Below are 18,310 nucleotides of genomic sequence, written 5' to 3' on the forward strand. Positions count from 1 at the left end.
ATCGGCTGATGTGACAAAAAAGAAAAATGAAGGTGTTGGAGGGTGTGTGAAAATTGAGACACTGATGCACTTTTGGTGAAGTTATATACTGATTCAACCATTTTGTAGAGCAATCTGGAACTATATGCAAAGGACTATAAAACCATGCATACCCTTTTAACTAAGCAATACCACTCTTAGGTCCATATCCCAAAGAGATAAAAAAGGAAAAGGATGTATATGTACCAAAATATTTATAACAGCTCTTTTAGTAGTGGCAAAGAATTCAAAATTGAGGGGATATCCATCAATTGGGGAATGACTGAACAAGTTGTTTATGATTGCAATAGAATACTATTGTGCTATATGAAATGATGAGCAAGATGCTCTCAGAAAAACCTGTTAAGACCTACATGAACAGATGTAAAGTGAAATGAGGAAAACATTGTACACAGTAACAGCAATACTGTATGATGATCAACTGTGAATGATTTGGACTCAGTCAAAAGGCTGCACCCAAGAATCTAGAAGGCCGCAGGTTCCCCACCCCTGACTTAGCTATTACCAGCAATATAATGATCCAAGACAATTCTGAAGGACATGTTGAAAAATGCTATCCATCTCTAGAGAAAAAAACTGATGGGAGTCTGAATACAGATCGAAACATACTTTTTCTCTTTTTTGAGTTTTTTTGGGGGGTTCTATTTTCTTTCACAACATGACTAATATGGAAATGTTTTGCATGACTGCATACATATAACCTATATCAAATGGCTTGCCTTCCATTGAGGAGAGGAGAGGAGGGAGGCAGGGAGAGAGAGAATTTGGAATTCAAAAAAAATTTTAAATGAATATTAAAAAATTGTTTTTAGATGTAATGGGGGGGAGAAATACAATATTAAGTTAAAGAAAAGATTTGGAGTCAGAATTTTAAGTTCACATCCTGTGAGCTTCTTGAAAGTAGGGACTATCATTGGACTTTCTTTGTATCTCCAAGCACAGTGCTTGGCACCATAGTAGAAGTTTTATTGTTGTTCACTTGTTTTTCAGTCATGTTGGACTCCTCATGACCCCATTTGGGGGTTTCTTGGCAAAAATACTGGAGAGGTTTGCCTTCTCTAGCTCATTTTACAGATAAGGAAACTGAGGCAAAAAGGGTTGTGACTTGTCCAGGGTCACACAGCTAGTATGCAAAACCAGATTTGGACTAGCAGGAGCTTAGTAAATACTTATTGACTAACATCGTGGCTCTGCCAATTCCTACCTGTACAATGATCTCTCTGGTCTTCCATTTCCTCATTCATAGCCAAGGAGGTTGGATTAAATGATTTCCAATATCCTTTCTAGCTCTAAATGCAATGACCTTAATCTGTTTTCAATGGTTTAAACTGATTAATATATATTTTAAAGTATAAACAAAGTCACTGCTGAAAATAGGCATATGAATTAATGTTTTGCTATTATAAAAATTCAAATACTCAACTATGTACATGATTTCATGTGTTGAATCTTACAGATACTTTATATAGTCTCCATTTTTAAACTTTTTTTCCTATTTTGAGGATTACTTGGCTTCATTATTTCAGTTTTAAAAAGTTAAAACACACACCTGCTGGGGAAAAGAAAATTATTCCAATCTAGATGAGAAACTTTCTGAAATCTAGCACCTCATCTTTTCCATCTTATTTTTCCTTCATTTTTTTCTAAAATAAAAAGGCTTAATTTTACCTGCAAAACAAATTTTAAGAAGAGATGGATGAAATTAAAGCAATTGGAAAAAGGAAAAAGTTAACTTTGGCAAAAAGGGAAGAAGAAGGATTTTTTAAATTACCCATCACTTCAATTGAATTTTTTAAAGAGTTCTTAAAGTTGTTGACTGTCTGAACATTCTTTCTTCTGACCAAAACTTAACCCCAAAGCAGAGCTCTTGTGGACAAGTAGCTAAAAAAAAAAGCCAATTTCAAGCCAATGCAATATTTTAGATTCAGTTCTAATTGAAAAAACTCCATGATGGAAATAGAACAGAATGTGGTCAACAACAGCTGCAATGTCAGTGCATCATTTATTTAGTCAAGGACAAAAGATTGAGCAAGCCGTCTTCATTCATCTTTTCCTCAGCTGGTTTAGACTGGGATAGGAGAGAAAACACAAATGCAGTGAGCGAAGTCTGACCTTCAGCCATACCCCCGATTCCCCATAAGAATTCAAAGAGCCAATAAGAAAGACATATGCACCACAAGGTCACTGAGGAGTTACTGACCAGCCATGGAGTGGGAATTTCTATTATCTTGGACCAAGCAAATATGGACTTTTCCCTTTCCTTCTGAGTGGCGCTACTTAAGGATTCAGCTCAAATTTATACATTGCATTTATCCATTTAAAAAATCTCCAACACACCTCCAACTATAGAAGTCCTCTTGCAGGAATTGCCACAAACTTTCTGAAGACAAATAGCATTGGGCTCCTCCAATAGTGTAAATGGCCAAGTTCTATCTATTCCCAAATCGAAAAGCCTATCTTCTGATTGGAAAGGAAGCTTTTCCTTATCCTCCTTAATTCTACTCCCTTTAAAATTTATCCTGCATATACCATTATCCCTTCCACATCATGATTTTCCCCATTGCTATTTTGATATATTATGGGTCAGCATAAGAAATTAAATAGGAATTTGGGGGGAGTTTTGCAGAAACCACAGACTACACCCAAAAGCCACCAGATGACACAGAGCCTATGACCAAATACTTAACACAAATTTTACAATATAGTACTGTAAACACCCTATAAAAAAGAAAAAATTCAGACCTTCTCTGATATGAAGGGAAAGCCAAAAGATTTTATGTGGATTTTCCAGATCGAAGAGGTGCCCCTAATCCCCTCTATATGGAAAGGATAACTGTAGCTTGTGTGAACATACAGTTGTTTGCATGTTTTCTCTGCCTTTAGATTGTGAGCTCCTTGAGAACAGGGACTGTCTTTTGCCTTTCTCTGTACCCCCAGTGCTTAGAACAGTGCCTGAAATATAGTAGGCACCTAATCAATGTTGATTGACTCTAGGATTTAGATAAGTATGTGTTAGAGAAAATCAAGGAGTATGTTGAAAGACAGCAAATGTAGTAAAAAAGATAATGAATTTTGAAATCAAGGGGTCCAAGTTTTAGTCCTGGCTCAAAGGTCACCTATTAGCTGTGTGACCATGGGTTAAGTCACTTCACCAGAGCCTCAGTTTCCTTGTCTAAAAGAATTGAAATAAAAATACTTGCACTACCTCCCTCACAGGACTGGGGAGAGGAAAGCACTTGGCAGAACTTTAAGATGCTACAGAAATATTGAGTAAAGAGGTATATATGGAGCATTCTGGCTGCTGGTACTAGAGGATATAGAGAATCCTAGGTCACAGGAGCATCCATTTGGAGCTAAAAGGACCTTAGAGATCATCTAATCTAACCACTTCTTTGTACAAATGTATAAAATGAAGTGTAGTAAAGTTAAGTGCTCAAGATCACAAAGTAAGTGGCAGCACTAGAGTGCCAACCACAGATCATAGATTCCAAGCTGGAAGAGACCTTAAAGGTCATCAAGACCAACCCTCCCCCCAAGGGGCAACTGGGTGGTACAATGGATAGAGCACCGGCCCTGAAGTCAGAAGGACCTGAGTTCAAATCTGGCCTCAGACACTTAACACTTACTAGTTGTATGACCTTGGGCAAGTCACTTAACCCCATTGCCTAGCCCCCCCCAAAAAAAAAAAGAGCAACCCCCTCATTTTACAGGTGAGGAAACTGAGGCTAGCTGAAGTTCGGTGATTTGCCCAGGATCATAGTTAATAAATGATTAAGGTAGGATTTGAACTCAGGTTCTCTGACTCCAAATTCAGTGTCTTCGCTATTGTACCACACTGCTTCCCAAACACAAAAGTCAAAAGGAACAAAATACATAATGGATGCCCCTGAAGAACTTATATTAATTCAATTAAGTTAACTTAATTAGTTAATTAAGTTAACTTAATTAAGGCAAGTGGAATGGGAGAAAGTCCACTAGTCATAATAGTAAAGCAGAATGTTAAATAGAGACTATATAAGCCAGTATTCAGTGCCTTCAATGTCCTAAGGCCAGGCTACAATTCCTAGGAACTGTCATGGAGTGAAAAAAGAACACGAGTAGGGGCTTCAGCTGCAGTTTCCTTCATTGCTAGGCTATGGGTTGAATAGCTTTGCATTTTACTACCTCACTCTTGGAGAAAAAAAAGTAATATATCCCCAAACAAAGCAATTTATGTACCTATCCTGGAGATATAGCATAAAAATAAGCTTGGTTTTTTTCTTATCGTGGTTGAATAAGGTAGAGTCTGGAAAAAATTTGGCAGTCTCATTTTCTGGACTCATAGTCAATAATTTAATTGACACCAACCACCAGAACATAATTTTTAATGGAGTATTATAACTAGTTGAGATTAAGTAAAAACCTCAGAATAACTATAGTTTCAAGTGATTTTTAAAAGTGTCATCTAGAAATAACCATTTTAGTAGTCATAACTCTAATACTGTCAAATATTCAAAAATTGAATCTATCCTTAGGATTAGTGTCTCCAGAAGGGAAAATTTCTGAATCTTCATTAAAATAATTCTTAGAAAAGTAGACTCCATTTTGTTTTGTTTCTTCATTCTCGTGGTTCCTCCCATTGGTTCCAATTCTTCTTTATATCATGACTAATGTGAAAATATGCTTAATATGAATGTATATAAGTAAAGCCTACATCAGATTGCATGCTGTCTTGGGGAGGAGGGGGAAAGAGGAAGGGGGAGGAAATTTAAAACTCAAAATCTTATAAAAGTGAATATTAAAAATTAAAATAAATTAATTAAATATATATATATATATATAAGTAGACTCCACTACATCTCCTCAAGATAGCATTTCCCTATCTTAATTTGGGGAAAGCTGGACATTTCCATAAAAGCTTGTGTATTTCTATCCATATACATAGAAAGAACTATGGAGTCTGAATGCAGATCAAAGCATTCCATTTCCACGTTTTGTTGTTTTTTTCCCATTTGTTCTGATTCTTCTTTCACAACAGGACCAATGTGGAAATATGTTTATGATTGTACATGCATAACCTTAAAAAAATGGGTATTGTATTTTTTTCAAGGGTTTTTTCTGCATCTATTGATATAGTCATGGTATTCCACACCCATAGTCTCCCACCTCCGCAAAAGAAAGTTAGGAGTTTTACATGGATATAGCACAGTTTAGAGTTGTTCAGTTGTGTTCAACTCTTTGTGATCCCATTTGGGGTTTTCTTGGAAAGATACTGGAGTGGTTTGCCATTTCCTTCTCCAGTTCATTTTACAGATGAGGAGACTGTAGCAAACAGAGTTGAGTGATTTGCCCAGGGTCACACAGCTAGTAAGTGTCTGAGACCAGATTTGAACTTAAGGAGATGAGTCTTTCTGACTCTAGGCCCAGCACTCTAAGCTCTGTCCAAACATGTATATGGACTATTTTAGACTTTAAGAGGTCCTCCCTTAATGGAGGTATTCAAAGCAAAGGTCAGACAACCACTTGTCAGTTATATTAATTATAGAAGGGATTCTCATCCACTCCATGCCTGAGTCTAATAGCCTTTGAGTTTCCTCCTCATCTCAGAGTCTGTGACTCTTCCTTATACTAACTCTTTGAGATAGAAGCTGGGAATGCATGGGCGGGCAGGGCTCAATCTGGATAAACAATCATATGCCTTTCCTGAAAATACACCAACAGAAAGGAAAGGAGGCAAAGAAACATTCTGGCAAGCAAAAGGAAACCCTTTGTGAACTTAACAAATGTATAATGGAGATTGTCCAAAACAGAACTAAAAATCAGCTGTGTTCTCAAAGACCCAAAATCTGAACATGATAACTGAATAATTTTAAGTCTTCAATTTTAAGGTTTTCAGACTGGCAAGCTAAATTTCATATTCTATTTTGACATTTGGCAAGTTGAGTTTAGAATTTCTCTCCACCTTGGGGAGAGGCAATGAACCGAAATAGAAAGAACAGGTCATGCAGGGGTGGTTAATTTGAGTAGCTACAATCCTCTGATGAGGCAGGATAATGTAGTGGCTAGAGCAAAGGTATCATGCTCCCAGCCTGGCCTGAACTAGATTAAAATGTAATTGGGAAATATTTATTTAACAAAATAAGTAAAAATATAATACAATGTATATAATGTTAATTTGTATTTTCTAAGTCAATAGGCTTTCTGTAGGGATGTTTTCTATTCGAGTTTGACCATCAATGGTATATTGCACTAGACTTGGAGTTAGGAAGACCTAAAGACACTTACTAGCTGTATGACTCTGGACAAATTACTTAATGATGATAGCTAACACAAATATAATGCTTTCAGGTCTATAAAACATTTTACAAATATTCTCATTTTATACTCAAAATGATCCAGAGAAGTAGATGTTATTATCACCCTCATTTTACAGTTGAGGAAACTGAGACAGAGGTTGTGACTTGGCCAGGGTCACACAGCTAGCGTCTGAGACCAGATTTTAACTCCAGTCTTCCTAACTCCAAGCCTGACTTCAGATCCAAACTCAAGAACATGCTCCAGAACCAGCATTCTATGCACTGCGTCACCTAACTGCTTGGCAGCTTTCTCCTTTCCTTCTCTGTGTCTCAGTTTTCTCATCTATAAAATGAGATGGATGGCGCTTGATGGCCTGTAAGGTCCCTTGTAGGTCTAGACCTGTGATTCAATGACTAGGATCACTGTCCCCAAAAGAATGCTTTAAAAAAAAATAAGTACCTCTGCATTTGCAGGTCACAGAATGAATTTAGTTTGGTGGATTGTTCCTTCCAAACGTCCTAAAATTGATGCAGAGAAGAAACAGTCGCTACTTATTATTATTTTGCCCTACAACATAAGAAGATAGACCCCAGAGAAGAGGAAGAAAAGCCAGAACCTACCAGGATTTCCTTCTCAAGATCTTTCAGAGCTTGAACATCCTTCTTAAAGTTGTCCAATTCTTGAAGAACGCTCTTATGGAACTGTTCTATCTTATCTAGCCTGATTTGTGTGGGGAAAAAAAAAAACCACAAAATTAGTTATGAGGAGTTTGTACACCACAAGAATACAGCCCACTCTTCCTGCTGTAAAAGAGAATAATGCTGTTGAGTGCTCAGATCAGCAGCTCCACTCCCAAATTATTAGTTCATTTATATCCTTCTCTAACCTCACTGCCCCCAAATTTCAGGACATCACTAATTTTGTTTGGGCATTGAAAATTTAATGTCCTGTTATCGAAACTCCAGTTCAAATTGTCATGTATATACTGTACATAGTATATTGTCTTGTCACTTTGTACATTTGCAACATTTCTCAAATATACCCCAGTCTAGTACTGCTACCACTTTAGTGAAAGCCCTCATCATCTCATACCTGGACTACTGGATTTTTGGACTATTTTTGAACTACATTTTTAGACTACATTTCTCAAATATACTCCTTCTCCCATCTAATACTGCTACCACTCTAGTGAAAGTCCTCATCATCTCATACCTGGACTACTGCAATAGCCCAATGGTGGATGTGCCTGCCTCAGGTCTCTCCTAGACCCACTTAGCAGTCAAATTTCTATTAGTAGCTATCCTTTCCTCCCCCACTCCACCCCCATTTTAAAACTTATTTGTAGAAAGGGAATTGTAGGACCTAAAAAAGAAGATGGGGTTGATATGTGGCAACATCAAGGAATCACAGGTGGACAATACCCTTGAAATGCTGGGAAGAAAGCTTCTAGCAAATTGGTTGGATTTCAAATGTCTGAGAGTTGCACAGGATTGATGAGAATGGAGAGATTGAAATCTGCACTGCTGGGAGGAACTCTCAAATTTTTTTAATTAATTAATTTATTTTTAGTTTTCAACATTCACTTTCATAAGATTTTGAGTTCCAAATTTTTTCTCCATCTCTCCCCTCCTCCCAACCCCAAGATGGCATGCAATTTGATATAGGCTCTACATATACATTCATGTTGAACCTATTTTCACATTAGTCATGTTGTAAAAAAGAATTAGAACCAATGGGAGAAACCACAAGAAAGAAGAAACAAACAAAAGAAAAAAAGAGGGAGAGCAAATAATATGCTTTGATCTGCATTCAGACTCCATAGTTTTTTCTGGATGTGGACAGCATTTTCCATCATGAGCTCTTTAGAGTTGTCTTGGATCTTTGCATTGCAATGGACTGTCCCCCATTGCCTGGAACTCTCTCTTCTCATTTCAACCTCAACCACAATCCCATCTTCTTTCCCAGTCCTCCTTAATGTCAGTGCCTTCCCTCTGAGATTACCTTCCTATCCTGTACATATATTGTCTTTACATAGTTATTTGTAGATTGTCTCCCCCATTAGACCATGAGGACCTTCGAGAGCAGGGGCTGATTTTTGCCTTTCTTTGTATCCTGAGCACTTTACACAGGGCCTGGCCCATAGTAGGGAATTAGTAAATGCTAGCAGCATGACAGACTTCATTCAGAGCGACTTGTTCTCCCAACTGTCCCAATTGTTTATTTGTTTAGTGTTTGCCTTATCTCAGTATCCAAGCTTAAGAACCCACCATTTAAGCAGGAGTCTGAAAACTAAGCCCTCTTTTCTTAATCCTATATTGGCTCCTAATGACTCTTTATATTAAAACATTGAGCCCTTCTTCTAAAAGAACAAATGAATGAATGAAAAATGTGCTAAGTACTGGGGATACTAATTCAAATAACTAATTCGAATAACTAACTCAAATAACTAATTCGAATGGGAAAGGCTATATAATGGGAAGTTAGAGTTCAGGATAGAGGAAGACAAGGCTTGGAAATGAACAGAAAACAGCATGGTGACCAAGTTCCACACAAGTAAAATCTTACCTGTTATAGCCCAGGTTCATGGGGACACAGTATGAGTAGTGATGGGAGAAATAAGATGATTTGGAAAAGGCCACAGATTCTTTTCTAACAGTCCTTTACTAGAAATCAGGAAACCTGTATTCTAGTATCACATTGGTCACTTTATGAGATGCTGGGCAAGCCAGGTAACTTCAATGTCTCAGTTTCCCCAACAGTAAAATGGAGACTCTCATTCTTGCTCTACATACTTTGTATGACTTTTATTAAAGTGAAAAAATATGAAAGCTCTCCAAGGAAAAGTAGTAAAAGCATTATTTAAATATTACCAAACTCTACACTTAGAAAGGAAACCTACCTACTACCCCTTCTGTTTTCTGCCATTATATGCCATTATCTTTCTTGAACACTGGTCTCTCTAAGGCTCACCTCCATATACCATAGCTGTTGCTTTGTCTTTTTGTTTTTTAAGGTCATTTCCAGAAAAACATATATGGGTTCTAATGGAGCTAGGCCAGGGGTGGGGAACCTTTGGCCTGCAGGCTACATGTGGCCCTCTAGGTCCTCAAGTGTGGCCCCTTCAGATTCAGTCAAAGGGACATACTTGAGGAACTGGAGGGCCACATGTGGCCTTTACGCCGCAGGTTCCCTACCCCCAAGCTAGGCTATCAGCAGTGCAGACCACAACCCATACTGTCCAACTTTTATCAATCTCCAGTCCAGAAACAACAATTTCTTTTCAATTTAATAAAAATGATATTTTTTTTTTTTGCTTTTTTTTGGTGAGGCAATTGGGGTTAAGTGACTTGCCCAGGGTCACACAGCTAATAAGTATCATGTGTCTGAGTCTGGATTTGAACTCAGGTCCTACCAACTCCAAGGCTGGAGCTCTATCCACTGTGCAACCTAGCTGCCCCAAAATGATCATTTTTAAAAATAAATTTTATTGCTATCTTTTTTATATGTATTACCTACATTTCCCAACATAATCCTCCCTGCTTCCTCTCCCAGAGAGTCATCATTTGTAAAGACAGCAATAGGGCCTGTGATTTCATTAATATAGGGGACTCCTGGATGAGGAAATTCCCTTTGCTGATGCAGTTTGGCATCCCTTCTGCAATCTCTAGTCCTTGAGAGAATTCCCTAAAACACTGAGAAGTTCAGAGACTTGCCCAGGGTCACACAGCCAGGGTATGTTAAAGGCTCAGCATGAAAGAAAAAGGAGAGAAATAAAGAGAGGGGAGAAAAACAAAAAGGGTGAGGAGGAACAGGAAAAAGAAGAGAAGAAAGACAAATGTGACTACTACCATGTGGTAGTGATAGGGCAAGTTTCTTAAGGTCACAGATTTTTTCAATTTGCTTTCAGTCTCTACTCCATTTAATAAAGTGACTGCTGCACTCAATTTAATGAGTATTTACCTACATTGATGTATCTGGTTTAAAAGCGTGGTTAACTTGTCAGATGCTTTCATAGCATTTTGGAAACAAACATCTTTTTTCTTGTTCCTAGACTGAATCATAATCAAAAGGTTAATTAGATTTACATCATACAGTTTTTCTTCATTGAAAAGGTTCTGGGACAGGGGAAGGTGGAGGGATTAATGTGGAAACTGATCAATAAAAATGTGTAAAAAAAAAAGCTAGGCAAGATATAACTAAAAGCACCATATTTTCACTTAAAGGAATGATGCCAGAATGCTAATTGATAACACTATTGATCCGTGAAGACAAGAACAACATATAGCAACAGAAGACTCATGCTCATTTCATCAGTACATGCTGTCAGAGTCTATACTTTGTCTTAACTTGTATAATTTTCTTAGAGTGACAGCATTTTAACATTGGAAGGGACCTTTGAAAACATTTCCGGTACATTTAGCTAAAATGCTAGCAACACTCTGAGTTGTTTTAAAGAAAAATGGCAAAGGTTTTCAAAGATTGTTGTAATTGCTCACTAATATTTTGGCAATATATAGGATGAGGCCAGAAAATTACCTTAACCATTGCTGTGGACAAACCCTTCAGAAGGCAACGAATCATCAAAGACTGCTATCTAACACTGGTTAGATAACATTAAACCTTCTATATTTAACCTTTCTTAATCACCCCAGCTGCTACTTCAACTTCCCTTTCTAAAATATTTTTTTTATGTTGGGTCTATTTTGTGTATACTTATTTGTGCATCTGTTGTCACTTCTGCTAGAATGTAAGCTCCTTGAGGATAGTAACTGTTTCATTTTTGTCTTTTTATCTTGACCCCTAAAACAATGTCTGAACCACACAAGTGCCTAATAAACACTAGTTGCTTAATTGATTCTAAAAGGGCCTACAGAAATTGTAGTTATTCATACTGCAAACAGAACATGAAATTCCCATGTAAGCAATTTTTTACAAAGATTCAAATTGCTCTTATGCTTGCTTCCAAGGTGTTCCACTTCTCAGCCTGTCTTTAAACTTGACTCATAACCATTCTCATCCAATCACCTCTTTCTTGTTCTACTATATCAAACTTCCTCTTGGATAACATTATTTTTGTATTTTCTAATCTTCTTTTCCTACCAGCACACAACAATCATCCATTCTTATTAAAGTAGTTAGTATCACTGCAGTGTTAATGAGGACATGGGGAAGAGTTCACTTGCATGGCTCTGGTTAGCTTCATTCTACAGCCCTCCTAAAAATGGAAAACACTGGTCAGAAGGTGGACTAGGTGATTATATGTGTCAGAGTAAGTTTACTACTCCGCCCCCTCAAACTCAAGTAACTATTCAACAGACATGCAGATGAGTACAGAAAACTAGGCTTCACAAAATTAGAAAACTGGTCATTATTCAGTCACCGCAACCTAATCTTTTACTATGTCGACCATGACTATGCCAACCTCTACTAAAGTCCTACTGGAGTGTTTCATCATGATATGGAGGTGACCCTGGGCTCTCAAAGGCCATATCAGTGGAGCACAATTTTGTTTGTCCTACCATGTGGGACAGGCTTACAACATTGGCCTTGTGAGAGAGTGTGTCCTTATCCACCACAGCCATCTTGGTGTAGAGAAGCTCAGCACTAGATTAGCCAGAAAGTGATGGGTTAGCTGGCTAAGACAGCCCATAAATAATTAGAAAGGATTGTGAGTTGCATCAATGAAGGGAAATCTAGATCCTAATGAATTCATCAAAGTGTCAGAGTCAATATTACCTCAAACTTCTTCTTCAATTCTTTAGTAAAATTTTCAAAGGTAGAGATGACGGCCGACTCTCCTAGACTGTCTGGTATGGCCTGTAAGGCTAAGTATTTCTTAGAATAAGTTGAAAGACACTGTAAAAATTTGCATTAAAAACAAACATTTTCTGAACATCTAATATGTGCCTATTGCATAATATACCCCCAAATACAAATCATGACTGATTAATTCAGTGACCAAACAAGATTCCAGAGCACCGAAGATGAGGCGTACTACTACCCACCTCCCGGCACAGAGTTGATGGATGCAAGGTGCAGATTGGACATAGTTTTTGGACGTGTCTTATTTTTCAGACTGACTATGTGTATTTTTACAAAAGTTTTTTTTCAATGTTAGAGGTAGAAGAGAGAAAAAAATAATTTTGTTAATTATAAAATTAAATGAAAAACAAGAGTCATGGAACAAGAACCAATCTGAAGCATGCTGGCATTTGTTGTTGTTCAGTCATTTCAGGCTTTTTGTGACATCATTTGGGGTTTTCTTGGCAAAGATATCGGAGTGATTTGCAATTTCCTTTTCCAGCTCATTTACAGATGAGGAAACTGAGGCAAACAGGGTTAAATGACTTGCCCAGGATCACACAGCAAGTAAGTGTCTGAGGTCAGATTTGAACTCAGATCTTCACCTAGCATTACTTGTTACACACTTTGCTTGGATGTTCCCTCTTCTCAAACTATCTCTTTTCCAAAGTCATCTCAGCAGCTGCCTAGCTACCAGACCATGTTCTGAAGGTTCTTCTGCTCTGACACCACATCCTCTCCTGATTGATGATTGCCTCTCTGAGGATATTATTTCAGCAAAATCTCAGCCATGATTCATTTCACTCCCTCCTCTCCAACTACCTCCTCCACAGCCTTCTTGCTAACCACTTCACTGCCCAATCTCCTACTCTTTCAATTCAAACTCCTTCCCACAGGGAAACTGATAGAAGGGAGGGCAGATTGGGGGAGGTGGTGGTCAGAAGCAAAACAATGGTGAGGAGGGATAGGGTGAAAGGAAAGAGAGAAGGATAAATGGGAGAAAATACAGGATGGAGGCAAATAGTTAGTAATCATAACTGAATGTGAATGGGATGAATCACTCATAAAAAGGAAGTGAATAGCAGAATGGATTAAAAACCAGAATCCTACAATGTGCTGTTACAGAAAATACACTTAAAGCAGAAACACACAGAGTAAAGGAAGGGGGTTGGAGCAATACCTGTTATGCTGATAAAAAAAAAAGCAGGGACTGCAATCATGATCTCAGATAAAGTAAAAGCAAAAATAGATCTAATTAAAAGAGCTACAGAAGGAAACTACATCCTGCTAAAAGGTACCATATACAATGGAGTAATATCAGTACCAAACATATATGCACCAAATGGTATAGCATCCAAATTCTTAAAGAAGTTAGATGAATTATATTAGGAAATAAACAGTAAGACTATACTAGTGGGATACCTCAACTTTCCTCTCTCAGAACTAGATAAATCTAACCATTAAATAAACAAGAAAGAAGTTAAGGAGGTGAATAGAATTTTAGAGAAGTTAGATATAGTAGACCTCTGGAGAAAATTGAATGGGGATGGAAAGAAATATACCTTTTTCTCAGCAATGCATGGCACCTACACAAAAATTGACCATATAGTAGGGCATAAAAACCACATAATCAAATGTAGAAAGCTAATGTGACATAAATTTGTAGTGGACTCAGCATAGTTTTGTAATTTTCTCCAGCTTTGTTCAGTGACCCAAGAATAGGAGTGAAGGCAGCAGATGGTGGGAATAATCCAAGTTAAAGGGATGTTAGATGGAGTATAGAGAAGCAGATTGATATACTCCCTTCAGGAACAATGACATATTTGGTCATGGTTCCATAACTGGGGGGATGAGGAGGAATTTAGATTGAATATTTCTGCCTTTCTACATTCACAAGTGATCCCATTTCTTCTTTTCTTCTCCAAAAGATTACCTTCCCTATTATTCCCACTCTCTCAAATATCTCCAATCTCTCCCTGTCTACTGCTGCTTTCTTCTGCCTATAAACACACTCATTTCTCTCTCATCCTCAAAAAACCCTCACTTGATCATAGCATCTATCCTCAATAGCTATTGTCCTATTTCTCTCCTCCCTTTTGTGAGTAAACTCTTTGAGAAGGCCTTCTACAATGGAAGTCTCCACTTCATTTCCACTTTCTCTCTTAACTGAAATAGCTTTCTCCAAAGTCACCAATGCTTTTCCAATCCTCACCCTTCTTGAATCCTCCTTCCATCTCTCTAAATTTTTGTGACACTGATCCCTCTTGATTCTCTTACATGTTTGAACACTGCTTCTCAGTATCCTTTGCTGAACTTTAATCTAGCTCATACCTGCTAACCCTGGATGCTCCTCAAGGCCCTCTTCTTTTATTCTTCTATGCTATACTATTCTATACTATACTATTTTGCTTGGTGACCCATTTATTCCCATAGATTCAATTATCATCTCTATGCAGATGATTCTCAGGTCTCTTTATCCAGCCCTAACCTCTCACCCAGGCAGCTAGTGACTCAGTGGATAGAATGCTGGGCCTGAAGTCAAGAAGATTCATCTTCCTGAGTTCAAATCCAACCCAAGATACTTACTAGCTGTGTGACCCTGAGCAAGTCTCTTAACCCTGTTTGCCTCAGTTTCCTCATCTGTAAAATGAGCTGGAGAAGGAAATGGCAAACCACTCCAGTATCTTTGCCAAGAAAACGTCAAATGGGGTCATGAAGAGTAGGGCATGACGGAAACAACTGAACAACAACACCTCTCTCCCAATCTCTGGTCTCATATCTCCCAACAGCTGCCTATTGGATATTTTGACTAGGATGTCCCATAGACATCTTAAACTCAACATGTCTAAAACCAAACTCATTATCTTTTCCCCAAAACTTTCCCCTCTTTCTAATTTCCTTATTATTGTCAAGGGCACCAACCATCCCCACATGCTCAAAACCTAAACATATGCTAAAAACCTCAAATCTTCAGTTGGCACATCCAATGTGCTGCGAAATCCTATTGATTCTACTTTAACAATATCTCTCCTGTACATGCCCTCTGCTCCAACACTGCTACCACTCTGGTACAGGTCCTCATCACCTCATGCCTGGTCTATCACAATAGCATATTGGTTGGTTTCCTTGTCTCAAGTTTCTCCCCACTCCAATTCACGTTCCACTCAGGCACAGGTCTGACCATGTCAGACCCTCTATTTAATAAACTTCAGTGGCTCCCCATCACCTCCAGGATCATGTATAAAATCCTCTGTTCAGCTTTTAAAAGCTTTCATAACCTTTCCCCAGTACCTTTCCAATCTTGTAATATCTTTCTTCCCTCACTGTACTCTAAGATCTACTGATGCTGGCTTCTTTGTTGCTCTGTACACAAGATACTCTATCTCCAGACTTTGTGCATATTCATTTGCTGTCCATGTCTGGAATTCTCCCCTCCCCCATCTCTGTCTCCTAGATTCTCTGTTTTCCTTGAAGTCCCATATAAAATCACATCTTTTACAAGAAGCCTTACCTAGTATCCCTTAATGCTAAGGCCTTCCCACTAAGATTACTTACAATTTCTATATATATATATGTGTGTGTGTGTGTGTGTGTGTGTGTGTGTGTGTGTGTGTGTGTGTATATGTATATGTATGTATATATGTATATATACACGTATATACACACATGTGTGTATGTATGTATATATACACGCATATACACACATGTGTGTATGTATGTATATATTTGTGTATGTATACATGTTTATGTATATATTTGTGTGTATATTTATATATGTATATGTGTATGTGTACATGTGTATGTGTGTGCATATATGTATATGTGTGTGTATGTGTGAATGTGTGCGTATAGTGTTTTATATATATATGTATGTATATAGTGTTATATACAGGTTGTCTCCCTCATTAGATTGTGAACTCCTTAAAAGTAGGGACTGTTTGTGGCTCTTTGTCTCCCTAGCACTTAGCAGAGTGCCTGGCTCATAGTAGGTACTTAATAAATGTTTGGTGATTCTACTTTGACTTTCTGGACCAAAGTGTACTCCTCTGGCCACCACTCCCCTTTGCTTGTTGTTCCCACTGGAATCTAAGCTCCTTGAGGGCAGGAAGGTATCTGGTTTTGTAATTGCATCCTCAGCATTTAGCACATAGTAAGCACTTAATAAATGCTTTTTCATTCATTTTCTTTAATTTCTTTTGTAATAAGCAAGCTCTAAGCAAAACTTTAAAGTGAGTGAAATTTATCTTCAGAACTCTTACACTCTCCTCTTACAATATACTTCCTCTACAGTATCCTTCTAGTCAGGCACCAGTCACTCACATTGGCCAGGTTCAGAAGTCAGCCTTTCTAAACACCAAATTAGCATTTTACCTTTAACTTTGCTGTATGACCAATGTTACCTGCAGGAACTGGGTTTTCTCCTAGCATTAAGGCAACAGGGGAAAATGGTGTGTGGTCCTCTTCTAATTTTCGTTGTTTTGGCTTTATCAAAGTACTATCCGATAAATCTAAAAGCAAAGAAAGCTCCATAAATATCACATTACCCCAAGCCCAAGTTTGTTCTATGCCATATCAACCTATTCAAAGTGACCATGGGAAGTAAAAGCATTTCAGTGATCCAAAAAGAGAACAGAAATATAGAAATTATTTCTCCCTAGAAATAAGAAACACTCTGCTTAGCAAAGGTTCAGACTGACTGATCTAGGAACATCTGTGTCCTCATCCTGGAACAACCCTCCACCCTGCATCTCTCTTCTTTCATTGGTGAGTTACTCCCAGAATCTCCATTTTGGGGAAGAGTCCAAGGCCACCCACCCAATTTCATTCTTCTCTCAGTTCTTCTTCTGCCTCTATAGATTTTGCCACCATTCCATTAAGTCAGTATACCTCCCAGCTTTTCAGATTCTTTTTATGTGTCATCTTTCCCTATTAGAATGTAAGCTCTTCGCAGGCAGGGGTTATCTTTCTTTTTGCTTATATTTGTATCTCCAGCAATCAAAGCAGTGTCTGCATAGTAATTGCTTGTTAGGTGACTAATAATGTTTTAAAAACATAATCTTTTTAGGGTCAGTCTTGGGCTAAATCAAAGTAAATAATTTCTAGTATCCCTTTCATTTTTCCTTTCTATTTCTCCATCTCTTTTTTTTCCTCTCCCCTTAGGAGTCTACCTTCCACCTTTTTACTGCAGTGACTTATCCAAGTACCTTCCAGGCTACACCCCATGCTCTGAATCTCCACTCCCATTTAAAACCTGATATATGCTCCATTTCCCCACCCCACCCCCTTCACTAGATGGAACCTGTTAAATTGGAGCCTGGCAAAAGGTACTCGATACTTAGGCTCCGCGGATGAAGATTCATTGCTCATTCCTCACAGTTTACATTCAGGATTCAATCAGGATTTGATTCCCAGTGAGGAACTCCCCCTTACCATGCAGAATAGCACCTTCTCTGTGATAGTTTTAAACAGTTGCCCAAAACATTGAGAGGTAGGTAAAGTGACTTACCCAGCATCACATAGCAAGTGTGTTTCAGAGATAGGGCTTGAATTCAGGCCAGCTCTTTATCCAGTACACTATATACTGCCTCTTATGGAAAATAATCTAAGCTATGCTTTGGACCATGGACCAAGGTTTCAGGTTCTAATTCTGTCTCTATCACTGATGAGTTCTGTGACTATGAATAAATTACCATTTACTAAAACTCAGCTAGATAACACATTAGAGTTGAACTCTTAGGTGTTTCTATAGTTCCATAACAAACATTTTCATTATTATTATACCCTTCCAGATGAAACCTTCATTTCAAAAGGCATTTTTGGGACATAATGTTTCAACCCAAAAGGAATGTAAACTGGAATCTCAGGTGCTGTAACAGGACAGAAAATGTTTGACAACATGTAATACCTTTAGAGTTCCACAAGTGACACCCCCTGTTACCTACTATCAGGGGCAACAATTGGTAAAGCACTGGTAGTGGAGTCAAGAAAACCTGGGTTCAAATCCAGCCTTAGATACTTACTAGCTGTGTGACCTCAGGCAAGTCACTTAATATCTGTTTGCCTCAGTTTCCTCATCTGTCAAATGAGGATAATAATAGCACCTACCTCCCAAGGTTATCATGAGGATCAAATGAGATAATGTGGTTGGCACATAGTAAGAGTTTTATAAATGTTAGCTATTATTACCAGTCAG

At 38.0% G+C, this 18,310-nt stretch overlaps 1 protein-coding gene across 1 annotated transcript in view; it reads right to left on the reverse strand.

The window, feature by feature from the left end:
* Window positions 1–2,039: 2,039 nt before the first annotated feature.
* SYCP2L (synaptonemal complex protein 2 like) overlaps window positions 2,040–18,310 on the reverse strand; it is a 73,491-nt gene continuing 57,220 nt past the window's right edge. Inside the window, exons 31-36 of the mRNA XM_027867921.1 lie at window positions 16,518–16,625; window positions 12,052–12,140; window positions 10,276–10,367; window positions 6,936–7,035; window positions 6,775–6,833; window positions 2,040–2,107 (exon numbers count right to left, since the gene is read on the reverse strand). Of these exons, the coding sequence (XP_027723722.1) occupies window positions 2,083–2,107; window positions 6,775–6,833; window positions 6,936–7,035; window positions 10,276–10,367; window positions 12,052–12,140; window positions 16,518–16,625 (473 nt within the window). The 3' untranslated portion in view covers window positions 2,040–2,082. The remainder of the gene's footprint in view (window positions 2,108–6,774; window positions 6,834–6,935; window positions 7,036–10,275; window positions 10,368–12,051; window positions 12,141–16,517; window positions 16,626–18,310) is intronic.

This window comes from Vombatus ursinus, unplaced genomic scaffold (genome assembly GCF_900497805.2).
Source record: "Vombatus ursinus unplaced genomic scaffold, bare-nosed wombat genome assembly UNPS02000577.1, whole genome shotgun sequence".
Classification (NCBI taxonomy): Eukaryota; Metazoa; Chordata; class Mammalia; order Diprotodontia; family Vombatidae; genus Vombatus; species Vombatus ursinus.